This window comes from Sminthopsis crassicaudata, chromosome 2 (genome assembly GCF_048593235.1).
Source record: "Sminthopsis crassicaudata isolate SCR6 chromosome 2, ASM4859323v1, whole genome shotgun sequence".
In the NCBI taxonomy this organism is placed as follows: domain Eukaryota; kingdom Metazoa; phylum Chordata; class Mammalia; order Dasyuromorphia; family Dasyuridae; genus Sminthopsis; species Sminthopsis crassicaudata.
The window spans coordinates 166,761,226-166,784,300 of NC_133618.1; the positions used below are offsets into that span (position 1 = coordinate 166,761,226).

At 32.7% G+C, this 23,075-nt stretch overlaps 1 protein-coding gene across 1 annotated transcript in view; it reads right to left on the reverse strand.

Annotated features, from left to right (window-relative positions):
• Window positions 1–6,573: 6,573 nt before the first annotated feature.
• SPTLC3 (serine palmitoyltransferase long chain base subunit 3) overlaps window positions 6,574–23,075 on the reverse strand; it is a 185,327-nt gene continuing 168,825 nt past the window's right edge. The window contains exons 11-12 of the mRNA XM_074287852.1: window positions 10,849–10,978; window positions 6,574–8,220 (exon numbers count right to left, since the gene is read on the reverse strand). Coding sequence (XP_074143953.1) covers window positions 8,107–8,220; window positions 10,849–10,978 — 244 coding nt within the window. The 3' untranslated portion in view covers window positions 6,574–8,106. The remainder of the gene's footprint in view (window positions 8,221–10,848; window positions 10,979–23,075) is intronic.

Consider the following 23,075-nt stretch of genomic DNA (forward strand, 5'->3'; position numbering starts at 1 on the left):
AACACCGAATGGCATGGTTCCAACACATAGTAATATGTATGGGAGAGAACATGAAAAGGTCAATAAAATCTCAGTGTTTTCTCTGTTGTAACATTTCACTAAAGAACTGACCTCAGTTTGTTATGCAATAGAAGAAAAAGGGAGGATAAAAAAGCAATTCCCAACTGCCCCACTTACTCCATTTCTATTGAGTACTGAAAGGAGGTGTGACAATTTGAAAGGCAGAAAGGAGATCACAGAAGTGTGAAACTTGCCACCTTTCCTTTCATATCCCTCTGTGGCATATGGACAGGAAGCAAGTGCCAAGGGCTCTCAAGAGAGAGGGAAAGTTGCCACGGTACTGTTAGCTCACACATAGCCCAAAGCTGGCTTGGCTTGACTGGTGACACACCGGAACATATGTATTCTGTTTGCTTGCAAGGGACTGGCCTAAGCAATGTTTGACATTTGCATTACATGACTGAGTCCATCAACAGGGCTTTAAGTCAACTGGCATACTTCATGATCTATTGTAGGATTTCGAATTAGAAAGGATTTTAGAGAGAATCTAATCTAATCCAATCCCCTAATTTTCATGGATGTGGAAATAGGCTCAGAAATAGTAGGCTTGGGAACAGTTTTATTTAGATAATGTAAGTTTATCACAAGATGGTACGTAATTTCTTGCATGTTGCTTATGGTATTCAGGAAACAGTATTAAAGAGGAAAGCTTAAACTGCCCAAGCAAGTCCATGCTAGAGTTAGTATTTGAATCCAGACTCTTTGGCATCAGATTCAATACTATTTTTCACTATGACATATTTCTACGTTAAAGTTATCTGGATTTAGCAAACATTTACTATGTACCTTTGTGTTAGGTTGGAAATTTGAGGAAAAGTCTAAGTCTATATTTTTGTTATTTATTCTTAGGTTTAAAAGGTAGGGCATGATGGAACAGTTAAGCTGAAAATACAGCTTTTTTTGCTTTTGGCTATTAAAGGCACTTGGGCTACATTTAAATTTGAGGATATAAATGAATGGAAAGCAACTTCTCTATAGAGTTGATGAGTGAAAGATGAAATCAGTTGTGTAAATTATCTGAAATTGTGCTTACTAAAATTTTATTTTTTATCATTTACTTGTCATTTCCGTTAATCTTAACACACCAATGTGAGAATGCTATTTCCATAGTACTGCTTATATAACTTCCAATAATGAGTTCTTAATAAAATTGGAGTTGAATAATATGACTTGGACTGTAATAAAAAAGCAAATAATTGCTACAGAAGCCAATTTAACTTTTGTTAAGATAGCAGAAATGATCTATATGCATGTACTTTCAGTCTTTTAACAGTATCAATATATAATATTTATATAGTACTTTAAGGTTTGCAAAGTGCTTTACACATTTTATCTCACTGGATTCTCACAACTGTCCTGTAAGATATTATTTTGCTATTCTCATTTTGCAGATAAGAAAACTCAGATTAGAGGTTAAGGGACTTGTCCAGGTTCACACAGCTAAGTGTCTAAGGCAGTAATTGAACTTCCTGACTCTAAGTCTAGCATTCCATTTGCTGTCAGCCTATTTTTTTTTTTAAACTGATATTAATGTCCCTGACTGGTGACCTATTTCTCTCTTACTCTCTCATCCTTTCCCTACTTCCCTAATCTCCTGCAAGTCTTAGCTTCCTAACTTTGACCTTCTCTTTTTTGAATGAAACTGCAAATTTAAGAATAAATTGACTGGCATATATATGCAAAAATAAAATTGAGGTGTGATTATTAGGTGATGACTTCATGATTACTGAAATGAGAAAAAAAGATTATATGTTCATGAACTCTCTTGGGTACAGAGATAAGGCATAGTATTTGTTTTATTTGTATTTGATAGATACATATTTATGTATTGTGTTCATTAGGTATTTTTTCCTTTCTTTGTATATCCAATACTTAGCATAGTGCCTGGAACGTGGTTAATTGGCTGCTGCCTAGAGCTGTATTTGAGAAATGATTTGGTCGCCCCCAATAGTTTACTTGAATATGCTTGATACTGATATATCAAGACACTTGGCTAGTAAAATTTAAGCCAATTGGTATTCTTTTGTATTTGAACATTTTTAAATCTACCAACTAGACTATTAAAAAAGTAAACAAAATTAATTTCACTTCCAAAAAGCTATTTTCCACATTTGTAGAAGTGAATAATTTTAAACAATATTTTAGTTTTTTTGAATGTGTCTTGAAAATTTCTTCTTTAGTGACATTGATCTCTTAATACAATGAAACTCTTTAAAACATGCCATATATGTTTTCCCCTTATGGTTAATTTACAATGTTTATTCTTTTTCATATTTCTTTTATTTTTATTTAGTTCATAAATTTTTATTCTGTTCTAAGAAATCTATCATGTTAAGATTTTTTTAGTAGCTGGTTATTTGAAAAATTCTTTAAACTTTCAAAAACATTTTATGAACAAAAAAGCAGCACTTATTGTTAAACATATCCAAGTCTATGACTGATTTAATGTTAACCATTGGCAGTTGTAGAAATATTAGTTTGAAAGGAGTCAAGTTATATATCTTAGTTGTATTTGTAGCCACCAAAATAGATATATTGTTTAAAAGACATATTTTAGGCACCAAATATATTTTTCTTACTTTTGAAAAGCTTATGATTATCTGTATTAACCTGTTTTCCATTCCTCATTTAAAGGTTCTCGAGTTCACTTTTTTTGATCTTATGACATCATCCATTTGATAATCAATACTTCATATTCTCTCTAGGTTCCTTTGTCATAGTCAAGATCCTTACTAATTTATTCTCTGGATGAAATCTATCATTATGACATATTAAATATTCCCCATAAATTTTGTTGAGTGTATGTTTTAGATCTGAACAAACATAATCAAGAGTTGAAAAGAAAGAATGAACATTATGATTGACTTATTTTTCCTTGGTCCATAGTGAATTTGGGGGCATTTTGAAGTAGGAGAGTTAACATTGTGATTTGAGTCTGGTCTACTTCAGCCATGGGTAGCTCAGAGTTTTCAAGAACCATTTCTTGTCCTAACAGCTCTTCCCTTAATGGTGAATCCATTCATTGTAGTCTATATAAACTTAATTAAGAGAACTGAACAAAGCTGGGTCAATGTAATCATTATTCTTTTTTAATAAGTATTTTTGAAGTAAAAATTAGTTTCTGTCCTGAATATTGTTTTTATGCTTCAGAGCAGTGAAAATCTTTACTCACACCTATTTGATCTGCTGTTGAGCATTTTAGTATTTCTGACTTTTAATGCCAGGGGATAATTTCAAAGAGAAGCTGATATGCAGATGTTAAGGTTAAGCCTTTCATTTTGATCAGTGGATGCCTTGATTTAAGAATAATCGAATTCTACTTAGGATAGACATGAGTCCTACCAAAAGGAATAATGTGGTTTGTGCTATTTCTTTGTTGTGATTCATTTTTGTCTGACCCCATGGTGGTACAAGGTAAGAAAAGCAATTATAATACTTAGTAGAAAGACTATTAATGAGATTTGTATCTATAGGAAAGAAAAACTTTTGTACATTACAAACTTCTTTAAAACTCCTTCATGGCCTCAGTGGCACTTTTTTAGTGATGAATATCAAGTTCTTCAGCTTTAAATGGGATAGGAAAGCATGTTTTTACTTGTGATGGGGCAGAGTACTATGCTGGGAAGTTAGGAGCCCTGACTGGATTGGAGTTACTAATTCACTATATGATAGACATTGGAATAATCATACTATAAAAAATTCTTACTCTCAGTTTTTTTTTTTTTTTTGAGGCTGGGGTTAAGTGACTTGCCCAGGGTCACACAGCTAGGAAGTGTTAAGTGTCTGAGACCAGATTTGAACTTGTGTCCTCCTGAATTCAGGGCTGGTGCTCTATCCACTGCGCCACCTAGCTGCCCCCTACTCTCAGTTTTGATTGTTTAAGTCACTAAGTTAATTATTGAAGATATCAAAAAATGATATCTTTCAATTCTTTTGGTTCTTTCTGGGGCAAAAGATCATATAGCACTTGTCTGAAAATATTTTACTTGTACACCTACTCTTATTCTTTCTAAATCTAGACTCTCAAACTTTTTGATTTCCCTTTTTTGACAAAAGGGATCACTGCCAATAAACCACTAGGTTCAGAATAAAGTTATTTTTATAAATCAAGTCAACATGTATAATATAGCCAAAGTTTTGTTATCTGAAATTTTAATTTTTAGAAACAGATTTTGACTTGGATTATGTGTAATATTTGATATTTGATTACAGGAGCAAGACCCACAGAAGATAATGGCATTGTTTTTAAGAGTGTGTTTGAACAAATGTTAAGAATTTTGTACCACCCAAGGGCTGCTACTGATAAAAATTTATCATGATCAAGGAAGAGGAAAAATAAGGTAGGATACTGAAAGTGCACCAGGAAAAAGAAAAGGGGATCAAAGAATCATGAAAAGGGAAAAGAAAAAAATTAATAGAATCTAGTACTAATTGAGAGTTTGTATAGATAAAAGGAATAATAGCAATAACTAATATTTTTATAGATTCTAAAATTTACAAAACACTATACAAACAAGCACATATCTTACTTTATCATAACAACAGCCCTGTGAAGTAGATACTATTTTACCTATTTTACAGATAAGTAAACTGAGACTGAAAGAGGTTAAATGAATTGCTTAGGGTCACAGCTAATATATCTGAGACAGCTGTCAGATGCTAGCTTTTTTAACTTCTAAGTCTAATGCTCTATAATATTCCAGTGTGCTATTCTTTATTTCACCTAGCACCCAAAAGATTGCACGGTGATTCAGGAAAAATATTTTGCAGTTGTGGAAATTAGACTTCCCATATATAGTAGTGGACTAATGTGTTTCATTTAACCCATGTAAGTTTCTTCAACTTCAACAGGTGAAATGGACCTGTGTCCCAGGAATTCCATCATATAAAATTAGTCTGTAAAAGTCTTTTTTTTTAAAGTGAAATGAAATAAGTAAAAATTGAAATGGTAACCCAAAGTAGACAACACTGGAAGAGTACTGTGATGCAAGATACAAGATTACAAGATACCACGTAAGAATTAAGGTTATTTATTAAAACTAGTAGGAATTAAAATGTAGTGGGGCATGGTGGCAAACACCTGAAATCCCAGCCACTGGGTAGATTGAATCTGATAGATCTTTTGAACTAAAGAGTTAAGTTAAGTGGGTTAAGACAATTGGGAATTCACACCAAATTCAGCATCAGAGGAAAGATGCAAGAATCTATCAACAAGTGTTAGGATTACCAGGTGAGAACTCAGGTTGTCTGGACAATTACAAGGTGAGAACTCAGGTTGACTTGACAGTTCTCTGGCTCAGACCTTTGGTTCAGGCCTTTAAAGGGAGTTTACACCTTAGGAATTCTAAGAGGAACAAGTTCATTGGTTGTAAGTAATTCCCACAAGCCCCTGGGAGTACCCACAAGTCCATTCTCTGGGAGGATAAAAAGAGGCAACATTGAGCCTGGAGAGCAGTCTGGATTGGGGAAGGACAAGAGCTGGAGGAGATTCAGAGCCAGGATTCAGGAAGAAGAAGAGGCTGGCCTGGAAGCTCCAGAAGCCTCCCAAGAAACCTGCTCATAGAGGAAAAGATTATACAGAAAAGAAACCTCCTCCCAGAGAAGGATTACAACTGAGAGACAATCAGAACATTACAAACAAGGCCAAAAAAGATAGCATTGTGAGAGTATACTTGCCTTGTAGACTCATTTAATTCTCTTATAAGTCCTTAATTAAATCCTTGAAAATAGTGGAATTGACAGCAAAGTCCTAGATTGCCAAACACTGATTTTTTTATTCTTATCAAAACTAAAAATTCAGTTCTGTATTCAAATGACTTTTATCATTATGTTACTAGTTCTTTAAAAAAATACTCTCTGTCACATTTTGTTTTTGTTTCCAGAGTATTCCCTTTGAATTAGATGTTTTCTCATTGGGCATATGTAGGACAGAGAGCTTTTTAAAAAGAGGTCTTTTGTTTTAAGTACAGAAGCATAATCTTTGATGAAAAGGAAGTGCCCACCTCTTCTTCCCTCATAGGAGGAAAAATTATTAGTTTCCACCAAAAAACAAAAACAAAAACAAAAACTACAGCTTTGGCTCCTTAGTGAAAATAAGTCACTTGGGTGAGTATGCATATGACTAAGTCCAAAAACATTCATCAGAAATTAAAAATTCATTGGTTTGAATTGTAGTTATAGATCCAGAATTAAAGATGAAAATCCCCCTTCCTTCTTTTCCTGACTGGTCAATTTCCCTTATAGAACCAAAGACCCATCTATTTTGGACTCTTTACGATGAACAATTCCATTGAAATCGACCTGTCTAGTAAACAAAAAAAATGCTCATTTTTACAGTAAACTTTTCATGCATAAAAGTTACTGCTTCAGTACCTTATCTATAGTCTGAATTTGTATGAAAAACAAAATAGCATGGTGATATTATTGAATTTTCAGCACTGCCCTCTTCCCCAAATAATACACAATCTTTAAATATCTATAAATACTATATAGTAATCCACTTTGAAACCAATATAATTAAAGATTTAATTTATTTCCCAATTTTAAAAACTTCCTTTTTAATGAACATTAAATAATTAATTAATGACTAAATTGTCTAGTTCTACAGCTCCTTTATTTACTAGGCAGCTAGTTCTCTGTGTCTCTAATCCCTTCCTTTTTCAGGGACTCAGGTATTGACTTCTTCAGACTTCAACTCTCACTTTTCATTAAATCTAAAACTATAGACATTTAAGTTACAACTATAGAATAAATAACATGAAAATTTGGGTACATCTGTACAAAAGAAAGCCAAATATCTCTTGATCTTATTTGTTTATGTCATTTGATAGAGTGAAATGTTGTGTAGTTCATTATTACAGTTAGGGAAACTGCTAAAAGATCACTCTATTTGTTCTTTCCAACTCTGAATGCCAGCTGGATGTTTATCTTACAGCTAAGGTTTTCTCAACAGATCTGTGCATATCAATCAGATACAATTAACATAGGCCATTAAACAGTCTCTCTTCATAATTATGAGGCCACAAGCTCAAATGTCTGTGCTATAGTCACTTGTGTTCACATATAAAAAAAGAGTCCAATGAGTCCAAAACTCAATTTTTATCTCAGTCAAGATGCTGTACAAATACTAGGTGACAAGACTCCTTGATAGACTTGGCTCCCTAGAATAGAACATTAATTGGCTCAGCATTTTATCCAGAGTTAAAAAGAAATATCAGAATGACTATTCATTCATAAGATTTATAGAGTACATATTAAGCAGAAACTTTGAGTGTCATTACCAATATTTAGGTTACTATAAGTTAGTCAGCCATTGTAGGAGAAAAAGGTCTTTATTTTTAACCACACTCATGTCCAGACCTAAATTTGGCTTCTGTCTTCAAAAGGAAAACTTAGAAAATTGGAATAAACCATGTAGGTTTCATGTAGGATCAGTAGGAAGAAAAGAATATTTTTCTTCAAAGACTTTTCCTAGTACTTGTTGACGAGTTCTACTTTCTTTCTCAAAGCATTAATTTTCTCTCAGCACCTATCCTTTGAGAAATTCAAAATATGGCTAATAGAAATTCATATCTCTTTCCTTTTCTGAACCATTCCAAAATGATGATGAGTTCTTTTAGAGTTGGTACAAATAAAAACATCCCCCAAGTCTGCAGATGAAATATGCTTTAACTAAAGCACAATAAAATCTGCTAAATTAAAATTTTAAACCTCTTTTCCCCATTGCCCTGAAAGGCATGGAAGCAATGAGGACGCATAGTAGCAAATGAGATCCAGGCTCTTTGCCATTAAAAATACACTAAGAAGTGTATTTTTCTTTTGGAAGCCTTAGGAGAGGAGAAACAAATCTGGAACCATATTTCAACCTCTATAGGCACAAGTTGGAGAGAGTAAAACTTCAACAGCAATGCTTTCCTCAATTGAGTCAGCTACTCAAGAAACAAAATCTGTTCTAAGAAAGAGAAGAAATACATTTATACTCCTTTTGAGGTAAGGAGGGAGGTCTTTTTTGGTCAAAGTCTCTATGTTCTCTTCAAGCTTGGAAGCTTAATCTTCAAGTTCAAAGTTTTTTTCATCCAATAGTTCAGGACGAGCTGACTTTTTGTGTTGTGAGTATTTCAGTCTCAGAATATTACCTATTTCATCAATTTCTTTCAAGACCTGCAATAAGAATATTAGAATAAGTTTTTTTAGTCATTATCACATTGATTTAGGCTGTTCTCCTCTGAGGAAATTATATAATCACCATATTAGATATATCTACATTATTGGGTTTTTTTTTTGATAATCTCTTTTAAATAAAAAGAGAGTAAGATTTTGTAATTTTTTTCTGAACCCAAATGCTTATTAATTTTTAAGTTGTCAATCCTAACTCTTGACATACTCAAAATCCTATTCATCCTTCAAAACTTATATGTCTTCTTTCATAAATCCTTTCATTGACCCTCTTTCCTTTTCCCTTTATCCATCCACCAATTAGTTTGAATCTGGGTGGTGTGAAGAATGAAATAGAAAGCAATGGAATTGAAGTCAAATTTACTTGTTCTAGTTTACATTCTTCTTTCTTCTCTCTGTTTCTGTCTCTCTCTCTCTTTTAAAATTGGACATTTGCCCTTTTCCTATTGTATGATATATCTGTCTCATTCATTACACAAAGTATCCTGCTTTAATGATGAGAAAATATTTGGTCACAAATTTTTGAAAATGTTAAGATTCTTCCATTGAGAGATAATTTTTAAGCTTTTAATCTCTTAATTGATTACTAGGGGATCAAAATGTCTCTTGGTCTTAATTTTTAGGACTCCATAGTTCTGCAAAGCAAGTAGAATTAGGAACTTCTACTCTGATAAATTATTATCACTAGAGATGAATTTACCTGGCATTTGTTTGGTGTTTTTTATATTTCAAAGAATTTTCATATGAAAAAATCTGTTTTCTCTGAAATTCAGTTTCCATAACTGTCAACTAATACTTGTCTTAGCTATTTCAAAGGACTACTATTATCATCCAATGAGGTAAAAGTTGGAAAAGTATTTCAAAAAGTCCAAAGTGTGATATAACTATAGAGGTGACATTAACACTTTCATTTGTTAGTGTTTTCTCTCCTTAAATTATCTTGTGTTTACTTTTTTTTTTAACATGTTACATTTCCCCATTATAGAATAAGCTTCTTGAGATTAGGAGATTTTTTTTTTTGGGGGGGGGCGTATCTCCAATATTAGGTCAATTGTCCTGTAGGTAGTTGATGCTTAAATGCTAGTTGAGTTTAAATGAATCTGGGAAATGGGGATAGCAGTAGTTACACTACTACCTATCTTAGGGTTTTTGTGAGAAAATTATGTAAGCAGAAAATAGTCTATGCTAAATATAGGAATTGTGAATAGTAAGACTTTTTAAATGTTAGAACAGATTGGGGAAACCATAGCTGGGTAGATTCTGTATGTGAAATATCCTTTTTGGAGACCTTTACACATGATAGAGTTTTACATGTAGTCTTAGCTGGAAGCAATGATGCCACAGATATCCTTCTTTCTCTTTAAAATAATCAAAGCTATCTATGTGATAATCAACAGCCAGTTAGTTAACAAGCATCTAAAAAAAGAACCTTTTATTTGTCAGGCAGCAATTCATCTTATAGTAAATAAAATGAAGACTTTAATCAGAACGAATATCGCAGTGAAGAGGGGTGTGTGTGTGTGTGTGTGTGTGTGTGTGTGTGTGTGTGTGTGTGTGTGTGCGTTGGTCAGGAAATTACATAAATACTGAATTCTAATATAATTAAATAAGAATATATTAAATTGCTGCTATGTGCAAGATATTGTTCTAGGCAGTGGAAATATAAAGACACAATATACACATATATAATTAAATACAAACTAAATATGATTTAATTTCATTCTTTTTCTATTTGTGTGAGCACTAACAATTGTGGTCATTAAAAAGATTTACTGTAGGAGCTGGGTTTTGATGCGAGCCTTAAAAAGTGCAAGTGAGAGGCAAAAGTGAGGACATGACTGAGAGAGAATTTTATGTACTGGTGAATAGCAAGTTGGACCAGTTTGGCTAACGCATAGAGGGAATGAAGGAGAATAATGTGAAATCAGCCTGGAAAGATAGGTTAGAGCTACATTATGAAAATATTTAAATGGAATTATCCTTTTGAAGTGGAAAAATTTAAATGGTCAGACCCAGTGTTTTAGGAATATCAGTTTCTTAATAGTGTAGAGGTTTAATCAGAGAGGGGAAGAGATTAGAAATAAATTGAGAGATTATAATTGTCTGGGTAAGAGAGGATGAGGAGCTTATGGAGGTTGGGAAGTTCTGTGAATGAACAGAAGGGGATGAATGTTGTGGAGGAAGATTTTATGAGTCTTGGTCACTGATTGGATATGATCCATAAGGGACAGTGAAGAGGTTAGGTTGATTTTTAGAATGTGATGATGACTAACCAGGAGGGGAAAATATTCTTGTTTTGAACATGTTGAGGTTGAGAGGCTAAGTCAATATCTAGATGGAGATGGGACAGACAATGTGGTAAAATTGCCCTGGGACTTAGAAAGAAATTCAGGCTGAATTAAAAAATTTCAGAGTTGCATGAATAAAGTGAATCTATAGGGAGCTGATGATATCACTGAAAGAGACAATGTAGAGAGGAGAGCCCATGCACCATCCACTAGAGACAGGTTTTCAACTGTTAAACAATTGAGTATCTTTGAAAATGAAAGTAGCAGAACTTTCTGGGCCACAAGACCACAAAGAATCCAGTAAAAATACTCCTTGAGAACTTACCGTGTCTAGCATTTCCTGAGTATGTGAAGATGACATACAAAACCGAGCCCGAGCTTCTATTATTGGAGTGGCTGGAAAACCCACTACTACTACACCAATTTTTCTTTGTAATAGGAGTCTTGAAAATGCACTGTGCAGGAAGAAGGGGGGGAGCAAAGCAAAAAGAGAGAATTAGAAATAATCCAACACTATCCACACAAGAAAAGGAAGTGAGGAATTATAATTATTTGTGGCCAATGCTTGAAAACAGCGGATTAAATTTACTTTTACAATTTCTTTAAGATGTTTTTTGAGACTTCATGAGTATAGGCTATTCTTCCACCAATATAAATTGTAACCCTCTTTATAAGCTAGTAGGTGGTCTTTGGGAGTTTCTGGGGAAAATTAATTGACTTTTGGCCAATCCTAGTAATTAACATCTTCAGATATAGCTAGGCTAATACTTGGATAACAGACAAATATGGACAAAGCTCATAATAGAACTCTATATAATGGGATCGTATAGAGTTTGTGCTATGTTAGAATGAATCTTCAACAACTTAGGGCTACCTCTGTCTTGACTGAGGGATTTTGCCATTTCAGTTAGTGGAAATGATAATTTTGTAACCTTTCAAATATAATTTGAAACTGATTAATATTGAGACAATGCTAAATCTCAGAGGTGTTATAAAAGTTGATTAGCCTGTTACAAGTGGCAATAACATCTGACGTCGAAGAGATGATTTTAATTTCTGTTGAACATGCTTTGGAAAGTGTGTGCATAATAATATAGTGCTTTAAAATTTGCCAAGCTGCTCTCTAATACAAAAGACTGATCTTTGGAATATAATGATCTGTGAAAATCAAAATTGCCCCAAAGTACAGTGGAGGCGTGTGGTGGCTGTAGCTAATTTCCAATGATGGCTTTATGTACAGGAAAGTAAAGTAAGGGATGTTCTTTAATACTTAAAGAGAACTATCATCTCAGAGTTTGGGTTCAGTATTTAATAGTAATAATTTAATCTCAACTTACTTATCCTTTCTTATCCTATGCATTCCTTTTATATGTCCTATAATTTCTAAATAATATGCTGAGACCTTTCTGTAGGTGTTTTAGCATTGTTTGGCTATCAGTATCTCTTATCTAAATTCATTAGTATTATTACCTTTTGTTTAAATTGGAGGCCTTTCCCCTAAAACTGCCATGTCCCATTGTAACAAACAAATTTGACTTTATACAAAACCAAATAATACCAAGTTGTATCTGTATAAAATATATTATAGTGCTTATTTCTCTACTGAGAAGAGGAAGGAATGTGTGCTTATCAGAAATTTCTAGGACCAAGATTGTTCATTTTATATCATTCAATTTAGTTGCTTTAGAGTTGTTGTCTTTACACACACACACACACACACACACACACACATATATATATTTATGTATATGTAAGTATGTATATATGTATACATGCACACACATTATCAGTTTGGATTTCTTTACTGTAAATAATTTTGGAGAAATATTTCCATGTTTATTTGAAAGAAGAGGATTTTTTATACAGTTATAGATAACTTTGATTACTTCATCTGAAAAAAAACTGTTAATATCTTTTGATTATTTTATTATTAAAGGAATGGCTCTTATTTTCATATATTTGAGTATATTTGAGGCCTTTATCAGAGAACCTTGTTTTAATTTTTCTTTTCAAAATTACCATTGTTCATTATATCCTTCCCATTTATTCTATTCCCACTCTCCTTTCACCCTGTCCATCTCAAAAGTGTTTTCCTACTGACCACTCTCTCCCTCTTTTTCATCACCCTCTTCTCTTCCAGTTTTCCATTCCTCTATTTCTTGCAGGGTAAGATTAATTTCTATACCCATGAGAGTGCATATGCTATTTCCTCTTTGAGCTAATTCTGATAAGAATAAAGATCATTCACTCACCTCTTCTACCCCTTCCTCTGCACTATAAATGTTTTTTCTTGTTTCTTTTTATGACATATAATTTATACCATTTTTCCTTTTCCTTTTTTTTTCTCTCAGGACATTTTTCTCTCTCATCCCTTAATTTCATTTAAAAAAAATATATTATCCCTCTATATTTAATCTATACCCATGCCCTCTGTCTATATATATCCTTTTAACTGCCCTAATAATGAGAAAGTTCTTATGAGTTACAATCATCATTTTACCATGTAGGAATGCAAACAGTTTAATCTTATTAAATACTTTTTGATTTTTCTTTCCTGTTTCCTCTGGAGTCTTATATTTGAAAGTCAAAATTTCTATTCAACTCTGGCCTTTTCATCAAGATTGTTTGAAAGTTCTTTATTTCTTGAATGTTTATTTTCCCCCCTGAAGGATTAAACTCACTTTAGCTGTATAGATGATCCTTTATTGTAAATCTGCTGCTTTGCCCTCCAGAATGTCTTATTGCAAGCCCTCTTATCATTTAAGCTAGAAGCTGTTAAATCTTATTTTATTCTGACTATGTCTTCAAGATATTTGAATTGTTTGTTTCTGATTATTTGCAATGTTTCTCAACCTGGGAGTTCTGGAATTTGTCTAGACTATTCTTGGGAATTTTCATTTTGGGAGCTCTTTCAGGAGGTGATTGGTGGGTTCTTTAGATTTCTATTTTACTCTCTGATTTTAGAATAACAGAGTAGTTTTCCTTGACACAGTCTAGAAAAATGATGTCTAGGCTCTTTTTTGATCATGACTTTCTGTTGTTCAATAATTTTAAAATTATCTCTCCTGACAATTGTTTGGACATGTATACATATATTGTATTTAATTTATACTTTAACACATTGAACATGTATTGGTCAACCTGCCATCTGGGGGAGAGGGGAAAGAGGGGAAAAATTAGAACAAAAGATTTGGCAATTGTCAATGTTGTAAAATTACCCATGCATAGATCTGGTAAATAAAAACTATTAAAAAATTATCTCTCCTGGATTTATTTTCTAGTTCAGTTGTTTTTCCAATGAGATAATTCACATTGTTTTCTATTTTTTTCATTCTTTTGGTTTTGTTTTATTGTTTTTGTTTCTCACAAAGTTATTAGCTTCTATTTACTCAATTATAATTTTTAAGGAATTATTTCCTTCAGTGAACTTTTGTACTTCCTTTTTCATAGATCCAATTTTAAAGAAGCTGCTTTCTTCAGTGGATTTCTCTCCCCCCCCCCCCCATATTTAGCCAAGTCTACTTTTTAAGGAGTTTCCTCCTCTTCCACCCCCCTCTTTCCATTTGGCCATTTTGGCTTTTTAAGGTATTCCCCTCTTCATTGGCTTTTTGTATTTCTTTTACCAATTAGCTGAGTCTGTTTTTTAAGGTGTTATTTTCTTCATGTGTGTGTGTGTGTGTGTGTGTGTGTGTGTGTGTGTGTGTGTCTGCTTTACCAAGCTTGTTCTTCAAGATTTTCTTGCATCACTTCACTTTCATTTTTATTCCCAATTTTTTTGTTTCTCTTTCTTTTTTTTTTCCGCCCCTGAGGCTGGGGTTAAGTGACTTGCCCAGGGTCACACAGCTAGGAAGTGTTAAGTGTCTGAAATCACATTTGAACTTGGGTCCTCCTGAATTCAAGGCTGGTGCTCTATCCACTTCGCCACCTAGCTGACCCGTTTCTCTTTCTTGATGTTCAAAATTCTTGTTGAACTCTTCCATGGCCTGAGGCCATTTCATATTTTTCTTAGAAGTTTTGGATATAGGAAATTTGATTTGGCTATCTTCTGAGAATATGCTTTAATCTTCCTTGTCATGAACCTTTTTTTTTTTTTTTTTTTTTTTTTTTTAATAACTCTTTGTAAAAGTAGGGATGTGCTTTCAGGGTAGAGAGTGCTCAGTTCTGACCTTCAGAGGTTTTGTGTAGCTTTTTTTAGAAATGCTTGTAGAGCTTCCAGGTGGTATGATCTAAGGAGAGGCATGTTGACTACTCTCTTGGCTGATGCTCTGTGCCATGCATGACCACAAGCACTCTTTTCTGAAACTGTGAGGAGGATCCCTACTCCACTGTGTCTGTAAGCTTTGGTGTGCTAATGCTTCTCCTTAACGTGGGACTTCCACTCAGGACTGTGACCTAGATTCGAGTATGGGCCAAGTACCACAGTCCTGCCTTGGTGCTAGCAAAGAGACCCCATGAAGTCTCCTTGGGACCATTTATTTAACCCCCTTACTGTCTGTGGGCTAAGAACTCTAGGAGCTCCCAGGGCTGCTGTGGATTCAGGGCCTTCCTAGGCCCCTCCTGGTGTGCTGGTGCTGTGACATGGGAAGCACTGTGCTTTATTCTCACCTAGCTGTGACAAACCTTACCTGCTTGTCTGTGGCATCTGTGGGCCCAGAGGTATGGACATAATCACTGCTGCTACCGATTCAGGTGCCTGAAGCCCACTCCTGGTTTGTGGGGCCCAAGCTATGCTGCCTGTGCCAAACTGTCCTCCCATTTCACCTGAGGGTATCACACTTTCCTGCACACTTTCCAAGTTGTCTTGGACTGGAAATATGTTTCACTCTGTCTTTTTGCAGGTTCTGCTGCTCTAGATTTTGTTTAGAATTATTTAGAGCTATATGGAGAGGCTTGGGGGAAAACTCGTGTGAGTCCCTTGACTTTACTCTGCCATCTTGGTTCCACCTCAAGATTCCTAAATTGTCTTCTGAGGGAAGAGCAGCTGCTTAGTCTTTTGGCTGGCTCCATGGGAGCCTTGAAAAGGTGTTTTGCCTTGGCAAGTCTGCCTGGGATAGGGATACTTCCCTTTGGGTTTCCTTCCCTGATTTAGCAGCCAAATGGAGATGGTTGGAGCCAGGCAGTGACCTTGTGAGTTTGGAGAGGAATGTCTACAAGTTCCTCTGGTAACTGGGAGCAGTAGCAGTGGCCTGCAATAATAGAAACATCTACAGATGGGCAATGAAAAACATTTTGAGCATACTGGCAGCCTTAGACATTGTGACTCTTTATGACTAAGAAATATTATAGATAAATCCTCAGAGTCCGATAGAGAATTAGACTAAGAACTGCCTCCGAACTCCATGAAGGAAGAAAAAAATCTCAAATATGTTTTCTGAACACATACCTCACTACTCTTATATTTTAGTTTTCATTTCACTCTCCTCTAAATGTTGTCTATATTTATTATAGACTATACCTTAGATTTTGGGTTGTACCAACTACTCTTACTATACCTAATTAAATAAATACCTTTAAAAAAAAAAACAACTAATTGAGTCTATTAGCTCAAAATTATCAATGAGAAATGCACTGATAGGAGTTTTATGTACAATAGTACTAAACTCCTTGGAATTTTGTAGAAAAGAATAGTCCTAGTTTCTTTATTTTCTTTTAATTTTGCCTTCATTGCTTTTGTTTGTGCAAAACTATTTTAATATCATGCAATTAGAATCATTCATTTCATCTCCAGTGATCCTATTTCTTGTTTGGTCATCATAAACTCTTTCCTTATCCATGTACTTGACAGGTATATATATTTTTTTACCATTCCCTTAATTTATTTATATCGCCCTTTATGTCCAAATTATATGCTAGTTTTGACATCATTTTGGTAAAGCCAGATTGCTTTAAAGTTTTTCTAGCAGTTTTTTTTTTTTATCAAAAAGTGATTTTTTTGTCCCCAGATCCTAGTCATTTATCAAATAGTCATTTACTACTATATATTGAGCACTTAATCTGTTCCACTGATTTACCTACTCTGTTTTTTTAACCAATCCTAGACTGTTTTGATGATTATGCTTTGTAATATAATTTGGAATCTGGTACTGATAGGCTTACTTTCCTTTGTGTTTTTTTCATTGTTGCCTTTGATATTATTAACCTTTTGTCTTTCTGATGAATTTTGTTAATTATTTTCCAGATATTTAAAATAATTCTTCCTTAATTTGGTATGACTGAATAAATAAATTAATTTAGATACAATTATTATGTTTATTATATTATCTCAGTCTATCCATGAGCAATTAATATCTCCATTCATTTGTCTATCTTTATTTTTGTGAAAAATGTCTTGTAGTTTACATAATTCCTATAGGTGTCTTGACAGACTCCAACATATTTCGTATTGTTTGTTGTTATTTTAAATGGAATTTCTCTTTCTCTCTTCCTCTCAGGTTTTGTTTATAATATATAGAAATGATGGTTTTGTTTTGTATCCTTCACTTTGTTAAAGTTAATTGTTTCAGCTTTTTTTAGTTGATTTTCTAGATTTATTTAAACATACCATTATATTATCTGCAGAGTGTTTCTTTCTCTATTTTTATTCCTTTAATTACTTTTATCTTCTTTTATTGCTATAGCTAACATTTCTAATATAATGTTGAACAAAATGGACATCCTTGCTTTACCCCTGATCTTATTAGGAGTCTTCTATTTTATCTTTATTATACATAATGGTTGCCTTTGGTTTTAAGACTACTTATTTTAAAAAAAGAATCCATTGATTTTTATATTTTTAGTATTTTTTTAAAAAACGAGAATGAGTGTTGCATTTTTGTCAAAAGCACTTTCTGCATCTATTGATATAATCTTGTGATTTTTGTTTTATTATTGATATGGTCCTTTATGCTTATGTTTTTCCTAATATTGAACTACCTCTGAATTCCTGGCATAAATTCTACCTGATCATAATGTATTGTTTTTGTGATAAATTGTTTTAGTTTCCTTGATAGTGTTTTGTTTAAAATATTTCCATCAATATTCATTAGGAAAATTGGTCTCTAGTTTTCTTTCTAGTTTTGCTCTTCTTGGCTAAAGTTCCAGATCTATATTTGTATCATAAAAGAAATTTGAATAGGCCTTCTTTATGTATTTTAAAAATAGTTTATATTATAATGGAATTAATTATTCTTTGAATGTTTTTTTACAGTCACTTCTTTGGTTTTGGAGATTTTTTTTCAGCATTTTATTTTAGGTTTGTTCAATCTCTTTTTCTAAGGTCAGGTCATTAAAGTATACTATTTCCTCTTCTGTTGTTGTAGGCAATTTATGTTTTTTTAACTATCTTTTTTACCCAGTTTATCAGATTTACTGGAAAATAATTGGGTAAAATAGCTCTTAAAAATTGCTTTAATTTTATCTTCATTGGTATAGTATTCGCCCTTTTCACTTTTGCTACTGGCAATGTGGTGTTTTTTTTTTTTTTTTAAACAAATTAACCAAATGTTTATTTTATTGGCCCCTCCCCTCCACAGACTAATTTCTTAGTTTATTTGAAATTTTAAAATTTTTATTTAAAATATTAGTTTAATGAATTTTTTTTTTACTTTCAGTTTTATTAATGTCTTCTTTGATTTTTACGAATTCTGTTTAGGTGTTTAATTGGGGATTTTACATTTATTTTTCTTTCTATTTTTTTCTAGTTTGTTAATTCATTTATCTGATTTTTTTCTTTTATTGATGTGTGTATTTAGAAATATAAACTTTCTGCTCAATTTTGGCATGTTGTCTCATTGTTGCCATTATTGTAAAATTATTGTTTCCACAATTTGTCCTTTGACCCACTTATTCTTTAGAATGAGATTATTCCTAAGTCCTTTATTGAATGTAATTTTTATTGCATTATGGTGTGAAAAGAGTGCATTTAATATTTTTGCTTATCTGCATTTATTTGTGTGGGTTTTATGCCTTGATAGATGTTAATTTTGGTGTAGGTGATTTGCATAACTGAAAAAAAATACTCCTTTCTATTCCCATTCAGTTTTTTCCAGAGGTCTATCACATCTAACTTTTCTAAAATTTTATTCATCTTCTTAACAACTTCTTTTTTTGTTTTATGGTTAAATTTATCTATTTCTGAGAAAGGAAAGCTAAAGTCTCCCACTAATACAATTTTGCAGTCTATTTCTTCCTATGACTCATTTAATTTTTCATTTAAGAGTTTGGATGCTCTGATATTTGGTTCATATATTATTTATTACTGATGTTACATTGGCACCTTTTAGCAAATTGTAGCTTCTTTTATTACCTCTTTTAATTATTTCAATTTTTGGTTTCTTTCTTTTAGATCATGATTGCTACCCCTATCTTTTTTTTTAGTTGAAATATAATAGATTCTGTTCCAGCTCATTCTTTTGGCTGTGTGTTAAAGGGTTTTTCTTTTTCAAAGGTATTTCTTATAAACAACACATGGAACCTAGCCAAATACATTCTGCTATTAGCATCCCTTTTATGGATGAGTTCATCCCATTCATAGTTATAGTTGATTATTGTGATTGCTATCATCATAGATGATTACTGTGTATTTATCTCCATTCTGTTTTCTTCTGCTTATCCTTCTATCTCTTCATCTGCTCTCCCTTTTTTAGTCTCTTCTTCTTCCCATGTATATTTTTCTTACCATTGCCTCCTTGAATCTGTACTCCCTCTTATCAACAGTTCAATATTCTCTTAGGTTCCCTTCTGCATTTTTTTTTCAGTGCATTCCTCTTTTTCACCATTTTTTGAGGTCATTCCAACAGAAATCCCTCATACTTATGTCCTCTGTATATGTAGATGTCTTCTAACTGCTCTAATAAAGACAAGTTTTTAAGGAATTACATTTATCATTTTCCCATATAGAAATATTAACAGTTTTACCTTAAGTCCCTTAATTTTTTGTTTTGTGTTTGCCTTTTGATACTTTTCTTGAGGCTTGTATTTCAGTGTCAAATTTTCTATTCAACCCTGGTCTGAGAGTTTCTATTTCATAGAATGCCCATTTCTCCTTCTTCCCCACCCCTGTTCCCCAAAGGATTATACTCATTTTTGCTGAGTACGTTCTTCTTGATTGTTAATTCTAGTTTTGTTTTTTTTTTTACCTTTTGAAATATTATATTCCAAGTCTTTTTTAAAAACTCATTTTCCAGGCTATTTCTTGATTTTGAAATATATGTTAGATTTGGGTTCTATACCCAATACTTTATAATAGTATAGCTGCTAAGTCTTATGTGATCCTGATTATAGTTCTCTGATATTTTAATTGTTTCTTTCTAGTTGCTTGTACTATTCCCTTCTTATCCTGGGAGTTCTGTAATTAGTTATAGTAGTTCTGGAAGTTTTCATGTTGCTATCTCAGATGTTTAGTGAATTTTTTCAATTTCTGTTTGCCCTCAGTTTCTAAAATATTTGGGGGTAGTTTTCCTTTACAAATTCTTGAAATATGATTTGTAGGTTCTTTTTTTTGGTGGGTTGTGGCTTTCAAATACTCCTTTAATTCTTTATTTCTCTGCAATCCATTTTCTTGGTTAGTTGTTTCTTAGATGAGACATTTCACATTTTCTTACTCTTTTTCATCTTTTGACTTTGTTTTATTGTTCCTTGAGGTCTCTTCGAGTCATTAGCTTCTACTTACCCATCTCTAATTTTTAAGGATTTTTTTAAAAATGAGATTTTATACCTCTTTTTGCATTTGACCAATTATGCTTTTAAAATTCTTTTTCTTCAGTTTGACTTTGTCCCTTTTGTATCAAGCTGTTAATTTTCTTTTCCTAATTTTCTTGCATTGTTCTGATTTCTTTTTCTAATTTTTCTTCTACCATTCTTAATTGATTTTAAAAATCATTTAAAAAAAGTTAGCTCTTCTAGGAACTCTTGTTTGGCTTGTGGCCAATTAGCATTTTTTCTTAGTAACTTTCCTTATAGATATTTTCAAATGTTTTTTCTTTTGCATTTATTTTGCATTTGTTTCTTGAACTTTTATACTGCTATAGTAGTTTTTTTAATTGTCAAGTTCTTTTGTATTTTGTTAACTCATTTTTTTCCAGACTATTTCTTGATTTTAAAATATATATTAGAGTTGGACTGGAAGGAGATGAACACTTGAGAGTTGGGATGGGAGGAGGAGTAACTGTCCCAACTTTCAGGCTTTTTCATCCTGTTGTTTTCACTACTAGTACTGGGGAGGAGGGAGAACATTTAAAATTTCTGTGATTCCAAGATTGTGTGATCCTGGTAGAGATCCTGGTGTGATTGCTATGATCCTTGTTCAGGTTTGGTCTCTGTTATCTTCTAAGGGCCAGCACTAGTGTTCTTTTCTATTATAGAAGTAGGCCCCTGTTCCTATAAAACTACAATTGTTCTTCTTTGTCCTAGAATTGTGGAATGGTCAGTGGAGTTGCCAAACAACAGCATCTTCTCAGCACCAGCAGAGAAGTCATCTTTATCTCTTTTTGACCAGTTGTCAAATCTCTTTACTGTCTCTGGGTGATGAGAGCTCTTGAAAGTGCTGCTATTGTTGCTGCTGTCATTGATGCCTCCAAAGCCCACTTAGCTTCTGTTGGGGCTGCTGTGATCTGGTCCACCTGGCTTTAATGTCATATATCTTTCCTTCTGATCTTCAAAGTTGTCTTGGACTGGAAAAATGTTTCACCTCAATTTTTGTTGACTGTGTTGCTCCAGAATTAGACCTGATGTGTTATTTTAAAAATATTTTTCTTTAAAGTTTTGAGTTCCAGATTTTATCCCTCTTTCTCCCTTCCTTACATGATAAAAAAAATCAGATATAGATTATACATGTGCAGCTATGTAAAACATTTGCATATTAGTCATTTTGTGCAAAGACTAAAATAAAAGAAAAAATGAAAGAAAGAAGCTGAAAAATAACATGCTTCAGTTTGTATTTAATCAATAATTAATTCAATCAATATTCCTTTTCAGGAGGAAGATAGCACGCTTCCTCATTAGTTCTTTTGGATCATTTTGAATCATTCAAATAGTTGTCATTCACAATTCTTCACTGAATAATATTGTCATTATTATGTACAATATTTCCCTGCCTCTTTTCACTTCATTATGCTTCAGTTCAAGTAAGTCTTTTTAGGTTTTTCTGAAATCATCCTGCTTGTCATTTCTCATGGTACAATAATATTCCATCACAATCATATAGTACAGCTTGTTTAGCCATTCTCTTAATGGGCATCCCTTTTGTTTCCAAATTTTAGCTACCATAAAAAGAACTACTATAAATATTTTTTTGTAGAAATATGTTCTGTCCACTTCTTTTGGATATCTGGATTATAGACCTAATTGTGTTATTGCTGAATCCACTGTATATATAGTTTAATACCTTTTGGCATAGTTCCAAATTGCTCTCCAGAATGGTTGAATTAGTTCACAACTTCACCAATAGAGCATTAGTGTCCCAGTTTCCCCAGAAACCCTTCAACATCCATCATGTTCTTTTTCTTTTCTTTTCTTTTTTCTTTTCTTTTTTTTTTTTTTTTTGGTATATTAGCCAATCCAATAGTTTTGAAATGATATCACAATTGTTTTAATGTGCATTCCTCTAATCAATAATAATTTAGAGTAGTTTTTCATATGACTATAGATAGTTCTGATTTCTTTGTTTAAAAACATCCTATTCATGCCCTTTAACCATTTATCAATTGGGAAATTTTTATTGCATTTTTATAAATTTGACTCTGTTTTCTTTATAATTGTGAAGTGAGGTCTTTATTAGAAATACTTATTGCCAAAATTTCCCTCCTGTTTTCTGTTTTCCTTATAATTTTGGTTATATTGGTTTTGTTTGTAGAAAATCTTTTTAATTTTATATAATCAAAAATCATCTATTTTATGGTTTGTAATGCTCTTTTATCTTATTTGGTTTTAAATTCTTCCCTTAAATTTGACAGATGAAGTGTTCCATGCTCTCTTAATTTGATCATCCTTTATATGTAACTCATTATCATTTTGACCTTATCTTGGTATATATTTAAGGTGTGAGATGTTGGAGCATATCTAGTTTCTGCTATACTGTTTTTCAGGTTTTTTTCCCCAGAAGTTTTTTGTTCACTAATGAGCTTCCCCCCCCCCCAAAGCTTGAATCTTTGAGTTATCATATAATAGATTATTATGATCATTTACTATAATGTAATTTATATCTAATCTATTCCACTGACCTACCACTCTATTTCCTAACTATTAGTTAATTATTTTGATAATTACCACTTTATAATGCAGTTTGAAATCTGGTACAGCTACAATATCTCCTTCTGCATTTTTCTTTGTTACTTTTCTTGGTATCCTGAGCTTTATGTTTTTCCAGATGACTCATTATTTTTTTTCTAGCTCTATAGAATAATTTTTGATAGTTTGATTGGTATGTCACTGAGTAAATAGATTAATTTAGGCAAAATTATCACTTTTGTTGACTCGACTACCCATGAGCAATCAATATTTTCCCAGTTGTTTGGATCTGACTTTATTTTTCTGAATAGTGTTTTATATTTGTGCTCATATAGTTCTTGGGTTTGT